General features: G+C 31.0%; 9 protein-coding genes across 12 annotated transcripts; 4 read left to right on the plus strand and 5 right to left on the minus strand.

The window, feature by feature from the left end:
* The first annotated feature begins 1249 nt into the window (after positions 1-1249).
* Sf3b5 (splicing factor 3B subunit 5) lies at positions 1250-2168 on the plus strand. Of its 2 annotated transcripts, XR_003113036.1 has the most exons (3): positions 1250-1656; positions 1933-1998; positions 2087-2168. XR_003113036.1 is itself a non-coding variant. In XM_011138327.3 (2 exons), exon 1 carries the CDS (start codon positions 1396-1398, stop codon positions 1651-1653), a length of 258 nt encoding a protein of 85 aa, XP_011136629.1. In that variant the 5' UTR covers positions 1250-1395; the 3' UTR covers positions 1654-1656; positions 1763-1856. The 2 variants fall into 2 exon arrangements, 1 of the variants encoding a protein (XP_011136629.1); XM_011138327.3 differs by lacking the exons at positions 1933-1998; positions 2087-2168 and adding an exon at positions 1763-1856.
* On the plus strand, positions 1938-3679 carry Ctu1 (Cytosolic thiouridylase subunit 1). The gene is made up of 7 exons (XM_019840630.2): positions 1938-1998; positions 2087-2318; positions 2480-2598; positions 2654-2842; positions 2928-3132; positions 3224-3439; positions 3532-3679. The coding sequence occupies exons 1-7, from the start codon at positions 1951-1953 to the stop codon at positions 3558-3560; spliced, it is 1038 nt and encodes a 345-aa protein (XP_019696189.1). The 5' UTR covers positions 1938-1950; the 3' UTR covers positions 3561-3679.
* Positions 3680-3879: 200 nt separating this feature from the next.
* Mul1 (mitochondrial E3 ubiquitin protein ligase 1) lies at positions 3880-5670 on the minus strand. Its single transcript, XM_011138333.3, has 5 exons — positions 5416-5670; positions 5100-5302; positions 4786-4970; positions 4422-4626; positions 3880-4344 (listed from the first exon to the last, which is right to left on the minus strand). Exons 1-5 carry the CDS (start codon positions 5533-5535, stop codon positions 4017-4019), a joined length of 1041 nt encoding a protein of 346 aa, XP_011136635.1. The 5' UTR covers positions 5536-5670; the 3' UTR covers positions 3880-4016.
* Positions 5671-6487: 817 nt separating this feature from the next.
* LOC105181514 (toll-interacting protein) lies at positions 6488-8256 on the plus strand. Its single transcript, XM_011138326.3, has 6 exons — positions 6488-6702; positions 6976-7149; positions 7224-7357; positions 7434-7638; positions 7808-7975; positions 8049-8256. The coding sequence occupies exons 1-6, from the start codon at positions 6661-6663 to the stop codon at positions 8157-8159; spliced, it is 834 nt and encodes a 277-aa protein (XP_011136628.1). The 5' UTR covers positions 6488-6660; the 3' UTR covers positions 8160-8256.
* A 112-nt stretch (positions 8257-8368) lies between these two features.
* LOC105181513 (uncharacterized) lies at positions 8369-10176 on the minus strand. Its single transcript, XM_011138325.3, has 5 exons — positions 9895-10176; positions 9301-9408; positions 9098-9223; positions 8937-9016; positions 8369-8811 (listed from the first exon to the last, which is right to left on the minus strand). Exons 1-5 carry the CDS (start codon positions 9950-9952, stop codon positions 8662-8664), a joined length of 522 nt encoding a protein of 173 aa, XP_011136627.1. The 5' UTR covers positions 9953-10176; the 3' UTR covers positions 8369-8661.
* Positions 10177-10191: 15 nt separating this feature from the next.
* scf (Calumenin B scf) lies at positions 10192-12175 on the minus strand. The gene is made up of 4 exons (XM_011138324.3): positions 11788-12175; positions 11020-11587; positions 10832-10947; positions 10192-10686 (listed from the first exon to the last, which is right to left on the minus strand). Exons 1-4 carry the CDS (start codon positions 11878-11880, stop codon positions 10498-10500), a joined length of 966 nt encoding a protein of 321 aa, XP_011136626.1. The 5' UTR covers positions 11881-12175; the 3' UTR covers positions 10192-10497.
* A 501-nt stretch (positions 12176-12676) lies between these two features.
* Positions 12677-13602, minus strand: LOC105181510 (COX assembly mitochondrial protein homolog). Its single transcript, XM_011138319.3, has 3 exons — positions 13438-13602; positions 13053-13157; positions 12677-12990 (listed from the first exon to the last, which is right to left on the minus strand). The coding sequence occupies exons 1-3, from the start codon at positions 13493-13495 to the stop codon at positions 12779-12781; spliced, it is 375 nt and encodes a 124-aa protein (XP_011136621.1). The 5' UTR covers positions 13496-13602; the 3' UTR covers positions 12677-12778.
* Positions 13522-15179, plus strand: Rpn11 (regulatory particle non-ATPase 11). 2 transcript variants are annotated; one of them, XM_011138322.3, is made up of 6 exons: positions 13522-13597; positions 13846-13965; positions 14037-14186; positions 14265-14528; positions 14593-14859; positions 14956-15179. In XM_011138322.3, the coding sequence occupies exons 2-6, from the start codon at positions 13873-13875 to the stop codon at positions 15115-15117; spliced, it is 936 nt and encodes a 311-aa protein (XP_011136624.1). In that variant the 5' UTR covers positions 13522-13597; positions 13846-13872; the 3' UTR covers positions 15118-15179. The 2 variants fall into 2 exon arrangements, with proteins under 2 accessions (XP_011136624.1, XP_011136623.1); XM_011138321.3 differs by having other exon boundaries at positions 13545-13649.
* A 462-nt stretch (positions 15180-15641) lies between these two features.
* Nop60B (dyskerin pseudouridine synthase 1 Nop60B) lies at positions 15642-19317 on the minus strand. Of its 2 annotated transcripts, XR_849624.3 has the most exons (9): positions 19195-19317; positions 18729-18853; positions 18276-18608; positions 17719-18129; positions 17512-17632; positions 17147-17397; positions 16843-17067; positions 16573-16746; positions 15642-15988 (listed from the first exon to the last, which is right to left on the minus strand). XR_849624.3 is itself a non-coding variant. In XM_011138318.3 (8 exons), exons 1-8 carry the CDS (start codon positions 19205-19207, stop codon positions 16675-16677), a joined length of 1551 nt encoding a protein of 516 aa, XP_011136620.1. In that variant the 5' UTR covers positions 19208-19317; the 3' UTR covers positions 16455-16674. The 2 variants fall into 2 exon arrangements, 1 of the variants encoding a protein (XP_011136620.1); XM_011138318.3 differs by lacking the exon at positions 15642-15988 and having other exon boundaries at positions 16455-16746.

The raw sequence follows: 19317 nt of genomic DNA on the forward strand, positions 1-19317 counted from the left end.
ATATTCTGGACCACTCGACTCAGGCCGTGTTCCAAAATTCACTGCCAGTACTGAAAATATATAGTTTGTGTCACGCAAATTATAACTTTTCAACGCTGGCAGTGAATTTTAGAACATGGCCTCAATAACCAATTAGATTACTCGACAATACGAATTTTTGCAATATCTGAGATTTTGATGAATCTTAAACGGACTGTAAGTTCGCCCGAGAAATTGAAATTATTCATTTAAAACGACTGATGAGCCATCAATCTTTACATCGTAAAGTTTGTGTAAATATTAGTCTTCTCTTTTTCGTCAGACTTTTGAACTAGTGCAATAGTGCCCGTTTCTATCAACTATAGTTAATTTAACTGATTAGTTATTTTATCGGAATTGACTAATCGCACTTGTCAATTCTAATTAATGACAGATGCGATTGGCCAATTTTGTTGAAATAACCAGCCGGTAAAGTTAAACAACAAGGTTAAACAAGGTTGATAGAAACGGGCATAATTTAAAACGAAGCAGATATATTTTCTCTCATTCTAACTTATTGCACTAATGTGTTCAAAAGTTCTTCGAAAAAGGAGTCCTATTTTTAATGGCGTAAATTCCGTTATATCGAGTGTAATGCAGGCTACGTTCCGATATTAAGGCTCGTCTACATTAGCTGTAAGAGTAAGGCTGTAAGGTTGCAAGACACGAAATTAAATATTTTCATTCGCTGACAGCTTACGTTACAGCCTTACAGCCTTACTCTTACAGCTATTGTAGACGAGCCTTTTGGGTATGTACTTATCATGGAACTTGTTAGAATCGATTCCGATCGGAATAATTCCGTTTCCCCTAGAAAAGACAATAGAATTCTGGGAAATAACAGAATAAATTCCATCGGAATCGATTCCGACGAGTTCTATAAAGCCCGTATCAGACTACGGATTGGGATTGAGTATTGGATTGAAATTTAACCAATCAGGAGTAAGTTTACTATACTTGAGATTATTTTCTCTTTTTCAATTGGTCAAATTTCAATCTAATCTCAATCCCAATCCATAGTCTGATACGGGCTTAATAGATACCTAGGTTTGTTTTTTTTATTGCTGAACTGACTGCACTAACTTACACTTATTCTCTTCTCCTCTCCCTTTCACTAACTCCTAAATATATATCTATTTTTTTTTATATTCCCTGAGTGTACACTAGTTCAACGATAAAAAACAGATCTATTCACTGTCAGCACTGAAAATCTATAGTATATGTGACACAAATTATGTATTTTCAGTACTGGAAGTGAATATCGGAAGCTATAATCTAACCTTATCTGACGAAGTGGACTTGCAAATCGGAACAGAACGTGGAAAGAGGAGTTGCGCGTTCTTTAGAACCATCAAGAGAAAGAAAGCTATTTAAGAAATGGGTGAACGTTACAACATTCACAGTCAATTGGAACATCTGCAGTCGAAATATATTGGCACAGGGCACGCAGATACGACCAAGTTTGAATGGCTTGTGAATCAGCATCGTGATTCCTGCAGTTCGTATATGGGCCATTACGATTTACTGAACTTCTTTGCGATCGCTGAGAACGAGGCCAAGGCACGTGTCAGGTTCAATCTTATGGAGAAGATGTTACAACCTTGCGGACCGCCGCCTGAGAAACCAGAAGATTAAATCGTACTTGTTTCATCGTACATTTTTACAGTGTGATAAACTCTAACGCAATATTGTGTCACATTATTGATTTTTTTTCTTTTTTCAAAAAATTACGTTGTGTAACCAGTGTGACGAGATTTCTCCTTGCGTAACTACTTGTTCAATACATACATATGCATCGTGAATACCTAACCTAATTAATCGTGAATTTTGCATCAGTGGTAAAAAATCTTTTTTTAATATAATCTTACATTATATTATTCGAATAAGTTACCACATAATAATACTTTATTCAAGAAAAATTAAAAAACTACGATGCCTGCCTCATGCTCCACAAATTGTGGAAAAAACGCTATTCTAAAGGTAACAATATTACACAACATATATAATTATGATTATTATAATTAAGTATGATTAATTATTTTGATTAAATATGACAAAACATTTCTAGAGACCAAAAACTGGTGATACATTGTGCAAAGACTGTTTCTTCTTAGCATTTGAAACAGAGATTCATGACACTATTATCAATGGTAAACTGTTTAAGCCCGGTGACAAAGTTGCTATTGGAGCATCTGGTGGAAAAGATTCAACAGTACTTGCATATATTTTAAAGACTTTAAATGAAAGATACAAATATAAATTGGATCTGTTTCTTTTATCCATTGATGAAGGAATTACTGGTAATAAAATTGTTATCTCATGTCAACATTTACAAAATATTCAAACATTATGTATATATATAATCTATATTATATATTCCATAAAATATATATCTATATTATATATATATATATATATTATAAAATCTATGTTATATATTCCATAAAATATATAATTTTAGGATATAGAGATGACAGTTTGAAAACTGTAATGCAAAATAGAGATGATTATAGTATTCCGCTTAAAATTTTGTCATATAAGGAATTGTATGGATGGACAATGGATGCTATTGTTGCAGAGGTAAAATAGCTTATGTTTATATTGTAGTAGATATTTGTAACAATATATATTTCAGATTGGTCGTAAAAATAATTGCACATTTTGCGGTGTTTTTCGAAGACAAGCATTAGATAGAGGAGCTGCACTATTAGGAGTAGATTGCATTGCAACAGGTCATAACGCGGATGATATCGCAGAAACTGTGTTAATGAATGTCCTGAGAGGTGATATTGCTAGATTACAGAGATGCACATCTGTAATAACTGTAAGGATATATTGTTTTTGCATGTGTAATTATGACACGATTGATTATGATAAAAGATTAATACATATATTTTCATGCAATATAGGCAGGTGCAGATTCCATTATGAGATGTAAACCACTAAAATATGCATATGAAAAAGAAATTGTTATGTATGCATATTTTAAGCATTTGGTATATTTTTCCACTGAATGCATATATGCTCCGAATGCTTACAGAGGTTATGCAAGAGCTTTCCTAAAAGATTTAGAGAAAATAAGACCTTCAACTATTATAGATATAATACATTCAGGTAAGAATATATTCTTTCAACATATTTTACTCTATTATTTAGAGTAAACAGGATATTATAAGGTTTGTTAATATTTTTAATGGTATATTAGGTGAACAGTTACAAGTAAAAGATAATATAAAAATGCCAGAGAGAAGAAATTGTACTCGATGTGGATTTGTTTCAAGTCAAGAAATATGTAAAGCTTGTGTTTTGTTAGAAGGCTTGAATAGAGGACTGCCAAAACTTGGTATTGGCAAATGTAGTAAAGCTAAAAAGATTATGAATTTGGATACAAACAACACAGATAAAAGAAACAGATTGCAAAGTATAAATTTTTAAGATTTTTTCCAAATATATAATTGTGCAAACAACATATATAGTATTTTTATATAAAATATATATTTTATTTGTATTCAGTTGGTCATTCAACTACATGTCATATTTGAGGTAAGTTAATATATTTATCATATACGTTTCCTTTAAAAACTTTATACTAACAATTCATTCATAAAGATACTCGTTAAACATTAAATTACTCATTTTCTCGAAATCATTAGCTCTTATAATAAAGATCCTATTATATTAGAAACCTATTACTGAGATATCTTTTCAATATTAAATCAATATTATATTCAATATTAATACATAATTGGCATATATATACATATATACACATTGTAATGATTACAATTATAATTATTGCAATGTATATATAATATTTAATATATATGTGTGTATACATATATATGATACAAAATACTTCTTATCAATTAATATTTACACCAATTCCAAATAATATCATTTTAATTGAATTTTCTTTTGTTTTCATATCCTATTTGTTTTATATTACAGTAATAGCATTTACTAAATTTTATCATAAAAGATATACTTGAAAATAAAATTTATATAATGTATGCAGCTGCTTTTTGCATAATTGGTGTTCTACAAATTGGACAATTGTTGTTGATGCTATCTGAACAATCTTCACATATACATACATGACCGCAAGGCAATAAAATAATTTCGCGTGCATTTGTATTGCATATTACACATATCTGATCTGTTCTGAGATCTGTATCTCTGACTCTTTGTCGTCTTTGTCTGCGAGAGATTTCAAGGGTACGTCGCAATTCTTCTGCTATTCTTTTCTGCTCTTTGTCCTTCCAATAACGTCTCATGACAGTTCCTCCAATTAATAATCCAATCGTGCCACATATTATGCATATAACCCTACATTTAAAAAGTTATATATTTAATTACATATTGTAATTTTTTTTCAAGTATTATAATCTTTTATATATATATACCTGTATATTTTCCTATGATCATCAAGTTTCCGTATCAGAGTGGGAAGTGACATGCTTGTTATATAAAAAGGAGATCCATTTAATGGAGATTGCAAAGTAAGCATGTCAGATTTAGTTTCTGACTTTGAAAGCTCACCTATTATTGTAATAATTGAATCTACACGCAACATTTTCTCTGTGGTTTGCACACCACGCTGACGTACTCCTAATAATACATATATTGATATAATTACAATAATTAAGAATATATTACTGTACAATATCCTATTATATATATATACTAATGTATATATATATATATATATATATATATATATATACACACACACACACACAGAATAGTCTCATATTCTGTCATAATCACCTGTTAAAAACCCCCATACATGATCCAATACTGTAGGAACAATCGGCTCATAATGATCAGAAATTACATCCAAATCTAAGATATCAGCAGATAACGGATCTATTACTTCCACAGAAAAAGAATCTTTTTTTAAAACAAATGGTATCACATTAAATATTTTCTGCATTGTTCGTGTTTGATCAGACCTGTTGTATACAATGTTACAATGTAATAATATTCAAATATGTACAATGTATACAATGTTTTAGAATATAATATTTAAAAAAGTATTATGTGCAATGATATAGCTAAGGAATCATATCATTTTATCTTACCAAAAACCAGCAGATGTTCTAGCAATAACATGTTCTTTGATACTAAGCTTTTGTATGACTCCAAGGACATGTTTTTTATTAATGCTTTGTAGTGGTTCTCCTAATGGTTTTACAAGTCCTCTGACAGCTACATGATGTATTTTATTGTTTATATTATTATTTACTACATTATCTAGATCTGGTCCATCATACAGCTCAACATTCTGAAAAAAACATGATTTTCCAAATTGTTCCTGATGTATTTAACATATTTTTTTTTGTATATAAAGTAGACATTAGTTTAATTAGAATTTATAACTTTAAAAACATCACCTACTTGAATTGCCTTAACCGCATTTCTGTAATAAATATATTGTTTTAGGCAAATAGCAAATATGACAGAATCAATTCCGAAAGTTAATATTTCACCCAAGAAATCCATGATTAGATTAAGCATTCGAACATATCTTCTATCTCTATGTTACTCCACTCTGCATCAATTTATTTGGAATTACTCGCATCGAGATATTTATACATCAGAATATTTTTCGAGCTACAAAAATTTCGAATTTATAACCTCAAATGGATCTTCACGGATTGTGATAGGAATGCCAACTTTCATATATGTATGTACCCATGGCTAGCGATTCATTTTCCGTTAAGCCGTAATCACACTAACGATTGTGATTGGCGATTAAAATAGAACATTGTCTAATCGGCAACCACCAATCTCAATCGATGCTTGTTTTGCCCTGATTGGTTGGAAAATAAATCGCCAATCACAATTGCAATCCAATCAGCAATTGCTAGTGTGATTACTACTTTAGGCTAATGAAGGATTCAGGCCTGATCTACAATACGTGTCGTAAGTTGTAAGCCGTAAGAATTGGCGAATCACAGTCGATTATTACAAAAATAATCAGCTATAATTGGTCAGTTCTTACGGCTTACAGTTTACAACACCTATTGTAGACCAGGCCTCATACTAGATAAAGCATCCGACATACGACGTTCAATAAAGCCAGCGGCACACGGTGTTTGTTTTCGTGCTGGATTGCTTGCTGGATGAAAATACTGCGTTCTGATTGGTGCATTTCCATCCATCTTCGGATTTCATCCAGCACGAAAACAAGTACCGTGTGCCGCTGGCTTTAGTCGCAACATGAAAATTTCTCATTGGCTGCGTTCAGCAGAACAAAGTGATCAGTGAGCGCTTAGTGATTCTCGCTCCTGATTGGTAAATACTTCTGGGTCTATGAAGAATCTAAACAAATGCTCCAATCACAGACAATAATCACTAAGCGCTCACTGATCATTTTGTTCTACCGAACGCAGCCATTTTTCATATGGTAAAAGAAAAATCCCTATTTCATCCCTATGGTATCTCGATTGTCAAAATCGGTAACCGTGCTCGAGTTGATCGAGTTCTGTCGCGACATATTTGTTTCGAGGCATCTCGAGGCATGCACAATTGCATGATTTGACGTATTTGATGAATATTGAATTGTACTGCATGTAGAATATAAACAGTGATTTGGAAAGAGATCTTGTAGGAGATATTTTTATAACATTTTCCATCATCATGGACACAGACAGGCCGTTACATGAAGACTGGAAAAAACGGGTAAATACAAATTCACTTGACAAATGTAATAATGGGAAGCATTATAAATGTTGTGTTATTGCGCGTATGCTTTTAAGTAGATTAGACGTATTTGGAGGAAGCAAACTTGAATATATTAAAAGAAATACAGCTGGATATATTTATATCGATAATTTTGTTAATTCTTGAACACTATTTTATTTGAAATATTATTTGAAATATATGATACTAAAATTGCATGATATATTTGACACATATTTTAATTGTTAAATTTTGTTCTAATCAAATATATAGGCATTTGTGGGACCTTTACCAGATAGTTTCTTAAGAATAGAGGAACATAATGCACAAATGCAACAGGAAGCAGCAGATCAACAAGCTGCTTTAGCTCTTCAACAACTACAGATGCAGAATATGCCAATGGCTCATGATCCTCGAATAGGCAGACTTAGTGTAACAATTGCTCAGGTAAGCATTTTTGTATTATACTTGTATCTTCTTATAGCAAAAGTGACATTTACTAAGAAGCAATGTCTCTTCAGGCCAAATTAGTAAAAAATTATGGAATGACAAAAATGGATCCTTACGTAAGATTACGAGTGGGACATGCAGTATATGAAACACATACAAATTCAAATGGAGGAAAAAATCCACATTGGAACAAAGTCATTCAATGGTAAAGACACATTCTGCATTTGCATATTTGAACATACAAATATCTCTTTTAAATATTGGAATGTTTGGTATTGCAGCCTACTTCCACCTGGAGTTACCCAAATATATGTAGAAATTTATGATGAATGTTCCTTTGTGATGGATGAGCTGATTGCATGGGGGCACATAGAAATTCCACCACATGTTATTCAAAAGGGTGAGACACATGAGGATTGGTACACACTTAGTGGAAAGCAAGGAGATAATCAAGAAGGCATGATCAACTTAGTTTTCAGTTATACGGTATAAATAATATATTCATTTTGATCATTTTTCTATTATTGTCAATTTGAAACAATATTTTAAACCAACAGATTGCTGTTAAATAGCTAGTAAAATTTAATGTTTTTTTGAATATAAAAATTCCATAAATGCATTAAAATCCTTTTTTGGATTCAATGTTTTTTCATAGAATAAATGTCAACCATACATGGGTTCCTCTTCGATAATGATGGTACCCTCTGCAACAATGTTTGGTATGCCATATGCTCCAGTGAATGTTTACACAGCACCTCCAGCTGTTGTTGCACCATCAGTTGTACCAAGTTCTTTGCCAAATGCTGAAGTTGAGTTGAAACAGGTATTGAACATATAATTCATCTATAGTTTTGTTTGACGCAATGTATTTTCATAATTATAATCATATTTTGCAGATTGCAGAAATGTTTCCAAATGTTGACAAAGAAGTTATCAAATCAGTATATGATGCTAATCATGGAAAGAAAGATGTTACAATTAATTCATTGCTTCAAATGTGCGAATAAGTCCTACCTTTTTTTATATAAGTTGCCATATTTAATTTTATCACTTTTTCTGTTAATAAGTATTATTTCGTTGGGAAAATGTAACATTGTAATTAAAGAGATACGATCTATAATACTTCCATATATAATAATTAAGGTTGAAACATCTTTTGAATACATAAAATGATATATATGTATACATATTCTCTTAAGAAAGTATATTACTTTTAATATAAGATTCAATTGCTTACTTGTAGTCAACTTTGTTATATATGTTATAATTATTTTAAAGTTTATCTACTCTTCCTAATTTCCCGACATAAATATTTATTTTCTAACGCGCGATTACAAAATATATAATTTGTTCATCTCTGTATATAATTTGAATTATATTGCGTGTTCTATGAAGTTGTAAAAAGATATACGCTTAATTGATATATCGCATATAAATTATAATAAATATTAAATGTATGTAATTCGTACAATTTCATTCATATCAGATAAGTGAAATAAGTCGGTAGTGTCAGGAAATATTAAAGATTTTATACATGAACAATGTCACAGCTGTAGCTCCAATGGTAATGAATATCGAATATGTATTTTTTATTGCGTTGCATGGCATACTGTTGTTTCTAGACTGACAAGCACAAGCCTCAATAGTATATCCTTCAGTCTATATAAAAAAGAAAATAATTTTTTAGTATTCACATAATTATATACATATCTCATTATTAAGAAATGCTAATTTATAGGCGTATAATTATATAAATTTAATTGTGAATAGCTTGTAATACATACATGTTGAGCATAACACCCCAATGTAATTGGTGATGTTTGGTCTTCAATAACTTTTCCACAAAAATAACTGACATTCACCACTGCAGATAGTATTTTCATTAACTACATATGACTGTAAAATCTGAGTTGGTCTTTTATTATATCATAAAATATAATTTTACCTGCGTCATTGTATATGTATGTGTATCTTATACAAACATCGGAATTTAATTTGCAAAAATAATTTGATTCTTCTACTCTCTCTTTGTATTTGTTCCATATTTCATTTGTATTTGGTTTCGAAATGTCTGGAAAATTGCAAAGTATTATTAGTGATTAACAGTCGAAAGTCGATAATTAACAGGCGAAAACGAAAGTTACTTACTATAATAAAACGGCTTCACACAAGGAATATTATTAGTACAATTGACAGTTAGATTATTTGAACCTGGCCATGTAAATTGAAAGCAGTACCGTTCACTTAAACCTATTGCTACATGAAAAATAGATTGTAATTAACATTGGATCATATAAAATATCGATAAACTTGTGAAGCATTCAGTGAATTCAATTAGCATGTTAATATTTTACTCTTATTCACACATATATAATGTAATATAAATAAAATCAAGTTTCCTCCATATTTTTATATAATAATTTATGTCTGATGTGTGTGATTACAAATTTATAATATAAACTGTTTTAATGTGCCATATATATATGTATATGTACATAAGCGTATCATATACGTTTAGGTGTCTTAACGATCAATTTTTATCCGCTAATTATCAAATGAGAGATTGACAACTGTTCACAAATAGCTAACGAGCTGTGAATGAATATATTGCTAGTAATGATGGCCTGAAAGTGTGCTATGCAGCGTTATTTGATATTTGTATTTTCTCAGTGTGCAATTTATAAATATTATTGGGACATAACGTCGTAAAGACTTGTGAAGAAGAATAAATATATTGCTTACCCAAAAATATGTTGTAAGTATAAATTGCTAACACTATCGCCGTATAAATTTTTTTCATTTTCGTTTTGCTTTTGCGCGTTAACTCGCGCAATGGTGTTTCAGATATTACTCACGCTAACACTACGGCATTTGGGTCTTATCTGATCAATCTGATCTAATCGTCATACAATAATAGCCATATTCTAGATATCGAATTATCAGACAATCGTTATCGGGGTAGCGTGACGTCACAGCTGATGGGATTAAGGATATAATTTTTTACCTTACTTATTTAAAGAGAATAATAACAAGAATTAATACAATGACAATATCAAAAGTTTATTATAACAATAGCTAACTTCTTTATAATTTTTGGCAGATATAGCATTTTATGCACATTTCCTTCTCTTATATCTCTCTATGCTATCTATTATATATTTCTTTTTATTAAATTATTATCTATTACATGTCTATGTTAGATCTATATTAGATGTCAATAACATAAAAACACATTTATTAGAATAAATGGATAAATATTTTTCATAAGTGATTCATGATTTGTAAAATTTTAAGTAGATCATTATAAGTAATTTGTTTAATAGCAATTTTTCTGAAATTATATCCTTAGAACTCGTCGTGCCTCGTCAACGCTTCGCCAAAATCTGTAGCTTGAGACCCAACAAATACATCGTATTTTTCTAAAATCTCGTCTTTCGTAAGTTTGTGATCGGCATCAGTGTCTGCTTCATAAATTAAATGTCGAGATTCCGCCTCTGCGTGATCGAATTCCGCAGGAATAATCCACGTTTTTACCTGTTTTTAACCAAAATTTACATTTGAATATAGAGCATTGCAAAGATCAATCGATAAGGTAAACATATATTTTACATACAGAATATACTTTTTGCATAACAATTGCATAAGTGATACAAAAAATATATATATAAACGCGACTGACCTCATCAGCATTTAAAAATCCATCACTGTCTTTATCTCTGTATGAGGAGAATTGTTCCTTCTCATTCTTCACCCATTCCGGTTCCTCCTCACCTTCATTGCCTTTGTACATATCGCCTGCAGGCAAAATACAAGCTTCAATCAAAGAACTACTTAATTCAATTTTCAGAAGAGATAAATTTTACTTACCAATATATTCTGCAAGAGATATCTTTCCATCTCCATCTTTATCAATATCCTCCATTGTTTCTAGTACTATTACATCTTTCATATGCTCTGCCTCTTCAGCATGAAGGAAGGCAGTAAATTCTTCTTTGGTTAGAGCATCATCACCATCTAAATCAGCAGTGGTCCACCTTCTGCGATCTCTTTTAAGCATAGTAAGATATGAAAAAGAATCATCATCTGATTTATCCTGTCTTTCTTTCTCATGTTCATCCATATCACCATAAACCATTGCCCTGTATTCTATCCATGATAACTTTTCTTTTCCTTGTTGATTATGAGATCTCCATTGATGCTCTACATCATCTCTAATGTAACGTTTCTGAGTATACATTATCCAATCTTTGAGCTCCTCTTGTGTAACATAGCCATCGCTATCCTTGTCAATTTTGTCAACAATTATTCCTAATCTTCTAGTACTTTCTTCCGGAGTAAGTTGATCAAAGGTTTTTGCTTCTTCTCCAAGAAAAGCTTCATGATCATAGGCTGGATTATGTTGTGAATTTATATAGTGATCTTCATTACTCACATCCTGAAATATAACATATATTGATCTATCTTATATATTTTTTGTTTCTTATAATTTTTATTATATTATAATAAAAACAATATAGATTTCAAGCAGACTAAATAAAGTCTACTCATCAGATATTGAAAAACTTATACTGACGAGTGACTTTCACATAATAACCTAAACAAAATACAAATTAAAAATATCAGGTTTTTGCTAACCTTGCTCAAAATACGATGTTCGTCTGGCTTTGGAATCGCCGTTGCCAGGATGGAAAAACCGATTAAAGTTTGGAAGAACATGAGTTTTCGCATTCCACAGAAGCGTATCGGAGTGAAAAAGAAAAATAAATACACTCAATACACAATAAACCGCGAGACCCGGCGTCAGTGTAAAGCTCCTGAACGTCAGGACAAGCGAAAATTCCCACCGGGAATGCGAACAACGAGACTTTTCCTGCGAATCTTCAGCTTCCACATCAGCAAGCTCAGCTAAACCGAACGCCACATCCCCACCTCTTCTTAATACCGTGCTTGTTACGGGAGATGATGTGACGTGAGGCGCGTTCGTGGACGGTTGTTGGGTGTTCGGCGGTCAAATGGTCTTACGAAACCATAGCCTCCACGTGGATCTTAATCAATATAATCACCAAAATTGAATAATATTATTTAAATAGCTTAGTTCCTACTTCTTATATAGTGATGCCATATGTAAAATTCTTAGTGGAAAAGAAGATTTACCATATTTTTATAATTGACAATTTTTATATATAGCAATTCCCTGTAAGTAGAATAAGAGACAATAGTAAATAAAATTAGAGAGATAAATAATTGCCAATTAGAAAAAGTTCAGTTAGAGAATTTGAAAAGTCTGAGTTAGATCAACATTTGTAGTTCTAAGAATTAAATTTTATCACTTGTTTAATAAAAAATTTTATTCAAAATGGGATATATATTCCACCCACATCTTGTACAATAAGTGACTAGAAAGAATCCTATGTAAAAATCCTATGTATAATTTTAACTTATAATTATTCACTCTATTCCTATTATGAAAATAATAGGAAGAACAATTTACACAATATTCTACCATTTTTTATTTCATTTTTGTTATTCAAAAACATTTTTTATATGTCAATTACAGAAATTATATTTGGGAAAATAAATGATAACAGCAAACAATCCTTGTATTATCTATTTTCTATCTCTAGTTCTATAATGATGTTTCCAATCTCTTATTTCTTCCCTTTTTAGGTATTCCAGTTCTCCTGTATTCAGACCTTTCGTTCAAATATTGCTCTGTGCATTCTTTAATAAAGTCATCATTGTAATACCACTTTTCCATACATGTTTTCATCTGTGCATTTTCTTTCCTGCATTTTATGATCATTCTCAATCCAAAATTTACACAGCACTCATTAAAGTCTGTAAAAGAAAGATAATAATTGTTGCATATTATTCATGCTGATAATAAAATAAACTATTACCATTAACTTCGTTGGCACATTTTTCTGCCCTAGTTATTTCTCGCATTAATTTAGGTATTAACACATCTTTCTCTACCTTTCTTAAACTCCGGTCATTAGGATCACCTGAAATTACAGTAAAAATATAAACAAGTACAAACCGTTTCATAATCCATAAATTTATAAAAAATGATGTATAAGCAATATTTATTTGTGCGTATGTCAACAAGTTTAGTAATCACAGATTTTGCTATCATTTGAGCTTGATTGTTCAATTTGCTTGAAATATAACCTCTTATTGACGGTTTTTAATTTTCCGCAATATTTTAACAGTGGCGAATTTACTTCATTCTCTTGTTATATTTATTACTTATGACTCATATGTAAATTAAAATTAAAATTTTACCCAAACCCTTAGGTCCTCTTCCTATCTTGGATTCGTGATGTGTTTCCTCCTCTTTCATTGTTATGATCACGATTGCGATGAGTTCTCACGAAGATAACCAACAGACTGCGCTCGTGATTTTGCACATTTGAGACTTGTCAGCGGCGACGCGTCGAGGAATGTTCGTTCTGCTTATTATAAAGAAGGAATTCCGTTGTTAAGAATAAATTGTCGTAAGAATGCGTATTACAGCTTAATCGAATATAAAATCATTCAATAGTTACTGGAGAGGTTTGAAATATCCGAAATACACGTAGCGTTCTTTCTCTAACCTTTAAATTTCTATATATAGTGCGATGACATTTCTTGGTGCTTGAAATTTCTGGGAGTTTATGTGAGTAATCGTGTGTACTTTTTGTATCTTTGCAGAATATAAAATTCGATCGATACAGCAAGATGGATAGGCTATTACGGTTAGGTGGTGGAATGCCAGGTCTGAGTCAAGGACCACCACCCTCTGATGCACCTGTCGTGGATACAGCTGAACAGGTATGTTTTACAAAAACATTTATCTCTTTATTCCCTTAATATCTCTTTCTTATCGTCTCTGCTTATATCAGGTATACATATCATCTTTGGCTCTCTTAAAAATGCTTAAACATGGTCGTGCTGGAGTACCGATGGAAGTGATGGGTCTTATGTTGGGAGAATTTGTTGATGATTATACTGTCCGTGTTATCGATGTTTTTGCTATGCCACAAACGGGAACGGTAAATATTGCAATACAAAGGTGCACATGGTTTGTTAAATACATGTTTGTATGACAATGTATTTTTATATTATCACAGGGAGTCAGTGTAGAAGCTGTTGATCCAGTTTTTCAAGCAAAGATGTTGGACATGTTGAAGCAGACTGGTCGACCAGAAATGGTAGTGGGTTGGTACCATTCTCATCCAGGATTCGGCTGCTGGTTGTCTGGAGTAGATATTAATACTCAGCAATCTTTTGAGGCTCTCAGTGAGAGAGCTGTAGCTGTTGTTATTGATCCTATACAATCAGTAAAAGGAAAAGTTGTTATTGATGCATTTAGATTGATCAATCCAAACATGATGGTAGGTATATTTGTTGATTGAATTATGTTCTCTATTTATAACATCGCTGCCACATTGATTGCAGGTTTTAGGCCAAGAACCGAGACAAACGACGTCGAATTTAGGCCACCTGCAGAAACCATCTGTACAAGCTCTGATACATGGACTAAATCGGCATTATTACAGTATTAGTATTAACTATCGTAAGAATGAACTGGAGCAGAAAATGTTGCTGAATTTGCATAAAAAGACATGGATGGATGGTCTCACTCTTGCTGAATATTCCGAGCACAGTCGACTCAATGAAAATATCGTTTCTGAAATGCTTGAACTCGCGAAAAATTATAACAAGGTAAAATAATATATATAATTATAATATCTTCACTTTATATGTATTACTAAAGTATTTTTGCATCAAAATAATGATGAAATCGACATTTTTTTACAGGCTCTGGAAGATGAGGAAAAGATGACACCTGAACAATTAGCTATAAAGAATGTAGGGAAACAAGATCCGAAACGACATCTCGAAGAGAAAGTTGATACATTAATGGCTACAAATATTGTTCAATGCTTGGGAGCTATGCTCGACACGGTTGTATTTAAATAACTGTTTTTCAATACGTCATTCGCAATATATTTAAAGGAAATATACATCTTTCTAAAATAGAAGTACATTATTTTGTATTCTCAATTTACCTAATACTATTACAAATAATTGAAGACATGTACATGATAAAATTCATAAGATTTTATTAAAAATAGTAGGATATCTTTATAAATCTGATATAGTGATATAGATTGCTAAATCAAATAACATGTATATTATACAAAGTGACATAACAAGAAGTAAAGTATATAATAGATTTCATATAACTAAGAAATCTATAATTAATGTAAAAGTCCCTATTAAATAAGATGTTGATTATAATCAACGTATCTGGAATTTTGTTGTGTAATACACTTAATTACTACAACTACCGTTATAATGACATCTTTTGATCTGATCTTTTTTATACAAATTAAAATATATGTACTAAATACATATTTTACTTCAAATTCTATCTAAGTATTATAATACATAATTTTACTTAAGCCACAATTAAAAAAAAACGTATATATAGTGAGCTCTCATACTGTTAAATAGTGAGAATATAAATTCTTGAGTTTTACAATATACCTACGTGCAAATCTTTAAAAAAAGGAAGAATACTAAATGATGCCAAAGAAAAAATCTATTGTATTTCTTTTGTCTTTTAAATATGCAGTTAGAATTGTGAAAGGAAATTAACAAATTACTATATAAGAAAATAAGATATTTTTAATATAAATCTATTATATCGTATATCTAAATTTGTGTAATTATTTTCTGCTACGACGTGCTGTTGTAGTGGTTTCTTGTTGAATGACGATTGATATTGAAACAGTTGGTAAAAGACGTAAAAGGGAAAGTAAGTTAAATACAATAGGCGTAAATGTGTCTGTAAAATAAAAAGCATCTATTAAAACATAGGATGCAGAAATCGTCACCAGAAGATAAAAAGAAAAAAAAAAAAGAGAAAGAAAAAGGAGTCAAAAAGCGAAGATTCGATACTTGCGAAAGGTGTAAGTTCAAATTTAGAACAACATATTATAGTGACTCTTTTATATTATGCATTGAAAAAATCAAAGAATAGTTTGTTATTGCTATGGAACAATTACTTTACTAATTTTAATAGCATCCATACAATGTATAGATGATATAGTTGGAAATGCAGTTGTTATTTGATATATTGATGAGATCTCTATAAAGTAAATACTAGTTATACACACACACACACACACACACATATACATGTATATATGTACATACATACATGTGTGTATATATACGTGTGTGTATATATATATATATATATACACATACATGTGTATATATATACACACACATATATATATATACATACATATTGTTAATATCTACTACGTGTGCTCAGCTATGCATCTAGCGTAGTCGTAAAGAAAAAATTAATAATTACACATTGCATACAATTTCATACAATTAATCTTAAATTTTCTTCTTAACCTGGGATAGAAAATGGCCATACGAGATGCTCACCAATGAGTACACTCATAACATTTTTTTATTTTCAAATAAAAATTTAATTTTTTTTTGTAATATAAGTTCTTAACTCGATGCAGTTTCTCCATCCTTATTTTTTTTCTTTTTCTTCTTTTTTTCTTTCTTTACGGAAGAATCCTGTAAACATTAAATAATATATAATATATATCTAATATACCTAATAGTAAAAAGCAATTATCTAATAGTAAAAACTGATCTAATTATCCTACTTACACCTTCCGCAAGTGTCGAATCTTCGCTTTCCGATTTTTCCTTCTTTCTCTTTTTTTTCTTTTCTTTCTTTTCTTTCTTTTTATCTTTTGGGGACGATGTTTCTGCATCCTCCACTTTAATAGACACTTCTTGTTTTATAGACACATTTGGCTCTATTGTACTCGATTCGCTTTCCCTTTTACGTTTTTTACCAACAGTTTCCACAGTTTCATCGTTATTTTCGGTCTATACAAATTGTTTATGTTACAAGTAATGTTATTGCAAAGAATTTAAAAAAATATTATAAACAATATATATAACTTACCTTAACTGATACTGTTGGTTCACTTCCGGAATAATAGGTATAATTTTCTAACCATTCAGCTGGGGTGTTTTCATTTGGCTTTCCATATTTATCTAATTTTCCCTCAATTATCATACGTTTTTTAGTCGACGATTTTGGCCCCAAACCCCACTTTCTGGGATACGCATCTCTCTCCATAATTACCCTTTTAATCTTTGCAGCAGTTCCATGATCGCATGCAGCCATAGTTGCAGAGGTCATTAATGCTATGGCTGAAGTAAATGAATAAAATAATTATAAGAATGACAAATTGAACACTGTCATACATCAAGTATATGTTGCAGAACATTAAAATGTGTCGTTATTATCATTTAGGAGATATTCACCAAGTGCTATAGCTTCGCCCTTAGTGGTCACTATTACGACTTCTTGATTTATTTCAATATGTGAGTCATACATTAGAACGCCTGGCAACATTATTTGTGCTCCATAACAAATAGCGTTCACCTAACAATTTTATAAAATATATACCTTAAAATGTACATTTTTATCACTTTAAAAACAATATAAGAAATAAAGAACTCAATACGTACAGCACTATCTTTTATAATGATTCTCTTATGATTCACTAATAATGTTTCCAATGGTTTTATTACTCTTCTCAGGTATGATTCGTCTCCGTGATTGTCATATAACCATTGGGCATCAAGGATATCATGCATAGTAACCATATTGTCATTTTCAGATTGAATGCCAGAACGAATTCGTCTAAGTTCTTGCATGTGACAACCAGTACCTAGGAAAAGCCCAAGATGGACACATAAAGTTCTAATATATGAGCCAGCTTCACAACTGACTTGAAACACTCCCATGTGTCGTGCACTGTCATAATCAAGTAATGTACTGTCATAGACTGTCCTAACACGCAGCTGTCTCTTGACTGCTGATATAATTGGTGGCCTTTGAAACAAAGCACCTCGCAGTTTCTCCAATGCTTGTTGTATCTACAATTGTATTAAGTATAAATTTCTAATACATATATAAATATATATATATATATATCACATAAATATGCACTAATAATACATAAGTAAATATATATTATGCATTATAAATACATTGTATATTCCCCAATATAATATAAACCTACTTTCTGTAAACTTTCCGGAGCTGAATGAAGTTTAAACACAGCAACATATTCCTTGCCAGCAGATTGTTGCGATTTAGCTAATCTAGTTGCCCTGTCTATACAGACTATCAAGCATCCTGACACTTTAGGATCCAATGTACCAGAGTGACCTGTTTTTTCTACTCTCAAGATTTTCTTTATCCAAGCCACAACTTCGTGTGACGATGGATTACATGGTTTATCCAGATTGATGCAGCCTGACTTTATATATTCACTTAAGTTGCGATTGAGTGGAGTAGAACCATACAATAACGGAGTAAAGTGTTTTGTACGTGTCAGCATTTTGTCAAAATTCTATAGTAAATAAAAAATCATTTATAAATTTATTCTTCTACTATATTATTAATCATTTCTATAAAATATATCTTTTTTCATTTTATTTATATCTTTAGTTTGTTTTTAATATATTTTTACCTTAAATAATAAGGGCCAATCTTTACAATCAAGTTTTACTACTTCATCAGAAGGTTCGATCTCACATTTTGCCTCTCTTTGAAGCTCGCCGAGAGATTTCTTCTTACCTTTTTTCTTATGTTTATCTGCAAAGTGCAGTATAAAAGATAACATAACCTATATATAATCTTTTACTTAATACTTAAGAAACGTGAGTCAAATTTTTTTAATTAAATGTAAACAAAAATTTATTATATAAATAACTTTCAATTGGTCAATATTTTTCGGTATTTCGAATAGTACTTTCACTATAAATGAATATAAATTTAAGCGGACACGTGTGTGCAATGAGATATCAAATGATAAAATTCATAACAGAAAAGCGACAGTTTACAACTCTACTTATTGAAATAAAACAAGATATCACAAGCGTCTAAAGTAATATGTGAAATGTTTTATGAAAAATATATAAGAAAATAATAATTACCATTTTCTGCCATTTTCGAAGCTCTTAGCACGTGCGTTCCAAACAGCTCCTAACAGTTGGTCTGTTCCACAGATACAGGCTGCGTTCTGATCAGGTTGGAGACATTTATTCCCACGAAACCTC

The sequence above is a fragment of the Harpegnathos saltator genome, unplaced genomic scaffold (genome assembly GCF_003227715.2).
Source record: "Harpegnathos saltator strain DR-91 unplaced genomic scaffold, Hsal_v8.6 scaffold290, whole genome shotgun sequence".
NCBI lineage: Eukaryota > Metazoa > Arthropoda > Insecta > Hymenoptera > Formicidae > Harpegnathos > Harpegnathos saltator.

Bases quoted from the DNA above. Each gene is read 5' to 3' on its own strand.
- Rpn11 (XM_011138322.3), top strand. From the start codon at position 13,873: ATGGATAGGCTATTACGGTTAGGTGGTGGAATGCCAGGTCTGAGTCAA. The intron at 14,187-14,264 runs GTAAATATTGCA...ATATTATCACAG, and splicing joins CTATGCCACAAACGGGAACG to GGAGTCAGTGTAGAAGCTGT. The intron at 14,860-14,955 runs GTAAAATAATAT...ATTTTTTTACAG, and splicing joins TCGCGAAAAATTATAACAAG to GCTCTGGAAGATGAGGAAAA.
- LOC105181510 (XM_011138319.3), bottom strand. From the start codon at position 13,495: ATGAAAGAGGAGGAAACACATCACGAATCCAAGATAGGAAGAGGACCT. The intron at 13,158-13,437 runs GTAAAATTTTAA...CTGTAATTTCAG, and splicing joins AAGAGGACCTAAGGGTTTGG to GTGATCCTAATGACCGGAGT. The intron at 12,991-13,052 runs GTAATAGTTTAT...TTTCTTTTACAG, and splicing joins ATGTGCCAACGAAGTTAATG to ACTTTAATGAGTGCTGTGTA.
- Sf3b5 (XM_011138327.3), top strand. From the start codon at position 1,396: ATGGGTGAACGTTACAACATTCACAGTCAATTGGAACATCTGCAGTCG.
- Ctu1 (XM_019840630.2), top strand. From the start codon at position 1,951: ATGCCTGCCTCATGCTCCACAAATTGTGGAAAAAACGCTATTCTAAAG. The intron at 2,319-2,479 runs GTAATAAAATTG...ATATAATTTTAG, and splicing joins CATTGATGAAGGAATTACTG to GATATAGAGATGACAGTTTG. The intron at 3,133-3,223 runs GTAAGAATATAT...ATGGTATATTAG, and splicing joins TATAGATATAATACATTCAG to GTGAACAGTTACAAGTAAAA.
- scf (XM_011138324.3), bottom strand. From the start codon at position 11,880: ATGCGAAAACTCATGTTCTTCCAAACTTTAATCGGTTTTTCCATCCTG. The intron at 11,588-11,787 runs GTTAGCAAAAAC...GTTATATTTCAG, and splicing joins AACATCGTATTTTGAGCAAG to GATGTGAGTAATGAAGATCA. The intron at 10,948-11,019 runs GTAAGTAAAATT...TTTTGCCTGCAG, and splicing joins ATCTCTTGCAGAATATATTG to GCGATATGTACAAAGGCAAT.
- Mul1 (XM_011138333.3), bottom strand. From the start codon at position 5,535: ATGCTTAATCTAATCATGGATTTCTTGGGTGAAATATTAACTTTCGGA. The intron at 5,303-5,415 runs GTAGGTGATGTT...TGTTTTTTTCAG, and splicing joins ATGCGGTTAAGGCAATTCAA to AATGTTGAGCTGTATGATGG. The intron at 4,345-4,421 runs GTATATATATAT...TTTTAAATGTAG, and splicing joins GATCATAGGAAAATATACAG to GGTTATATGCATAATATGTG.
- LOC105181514 (XM_011138326.3), top strand. From the start codon at position 6,661: ATGGACACAGACAGGCCGTTACATGAAGACTGGAAAAAACGG. The intron at 6,703-6,975 runs GTAAATACAAAT...TCAAATATATAG, and splicing joins ATGAAGACTGGAAAAAACGG to GCATTTGTGGGACCTTTACC. The intron at 7,150-7,223 runs GTAAGCATTTTT...ATGTCTCTTCAG, and splicing joins TTAGTGTAACAATTGCTCAG to GCCAAATTAGTAAAAAATTA.
- LOC105181513 (XM_011138325.3), bottom strand. From the start codon at position 9,952: ATGAAAAAAATTTATACGGCGATAGTGTTAGCAATTTATACTTACAAC. The intron at 9,224-9,300 runs GTAAGTAACTTT...GCAATTTTCCAG, and splicing joins TGTGAAGCCGTTTTATTATA to ACATTTCGAAACCAAATACA. The intron at 8,812-8,936 runs GTATGTATTACA...TTTTTTATATAG, and splicing joins TGGGGTGTTATGCTCAACAT to ACTGAAGGATATACTATTGA.
- Nop60B (XM_011138318.3), bottom strand. The intron at 18,609-18,728 runs GTAAAAATATAT...TATTTACTATAG, and splicing joins ATTGGCCCTTATTATTTAAG to AATTTTGACAAAATGCTGAC. The intron at 16,747-16,842 runs GTAAGTAGGATA...TAATGTTTACAG, and splicing joins ATTCGACACTTGCGGAAGGT to GATTCTTCCGTAAAGAAAGA.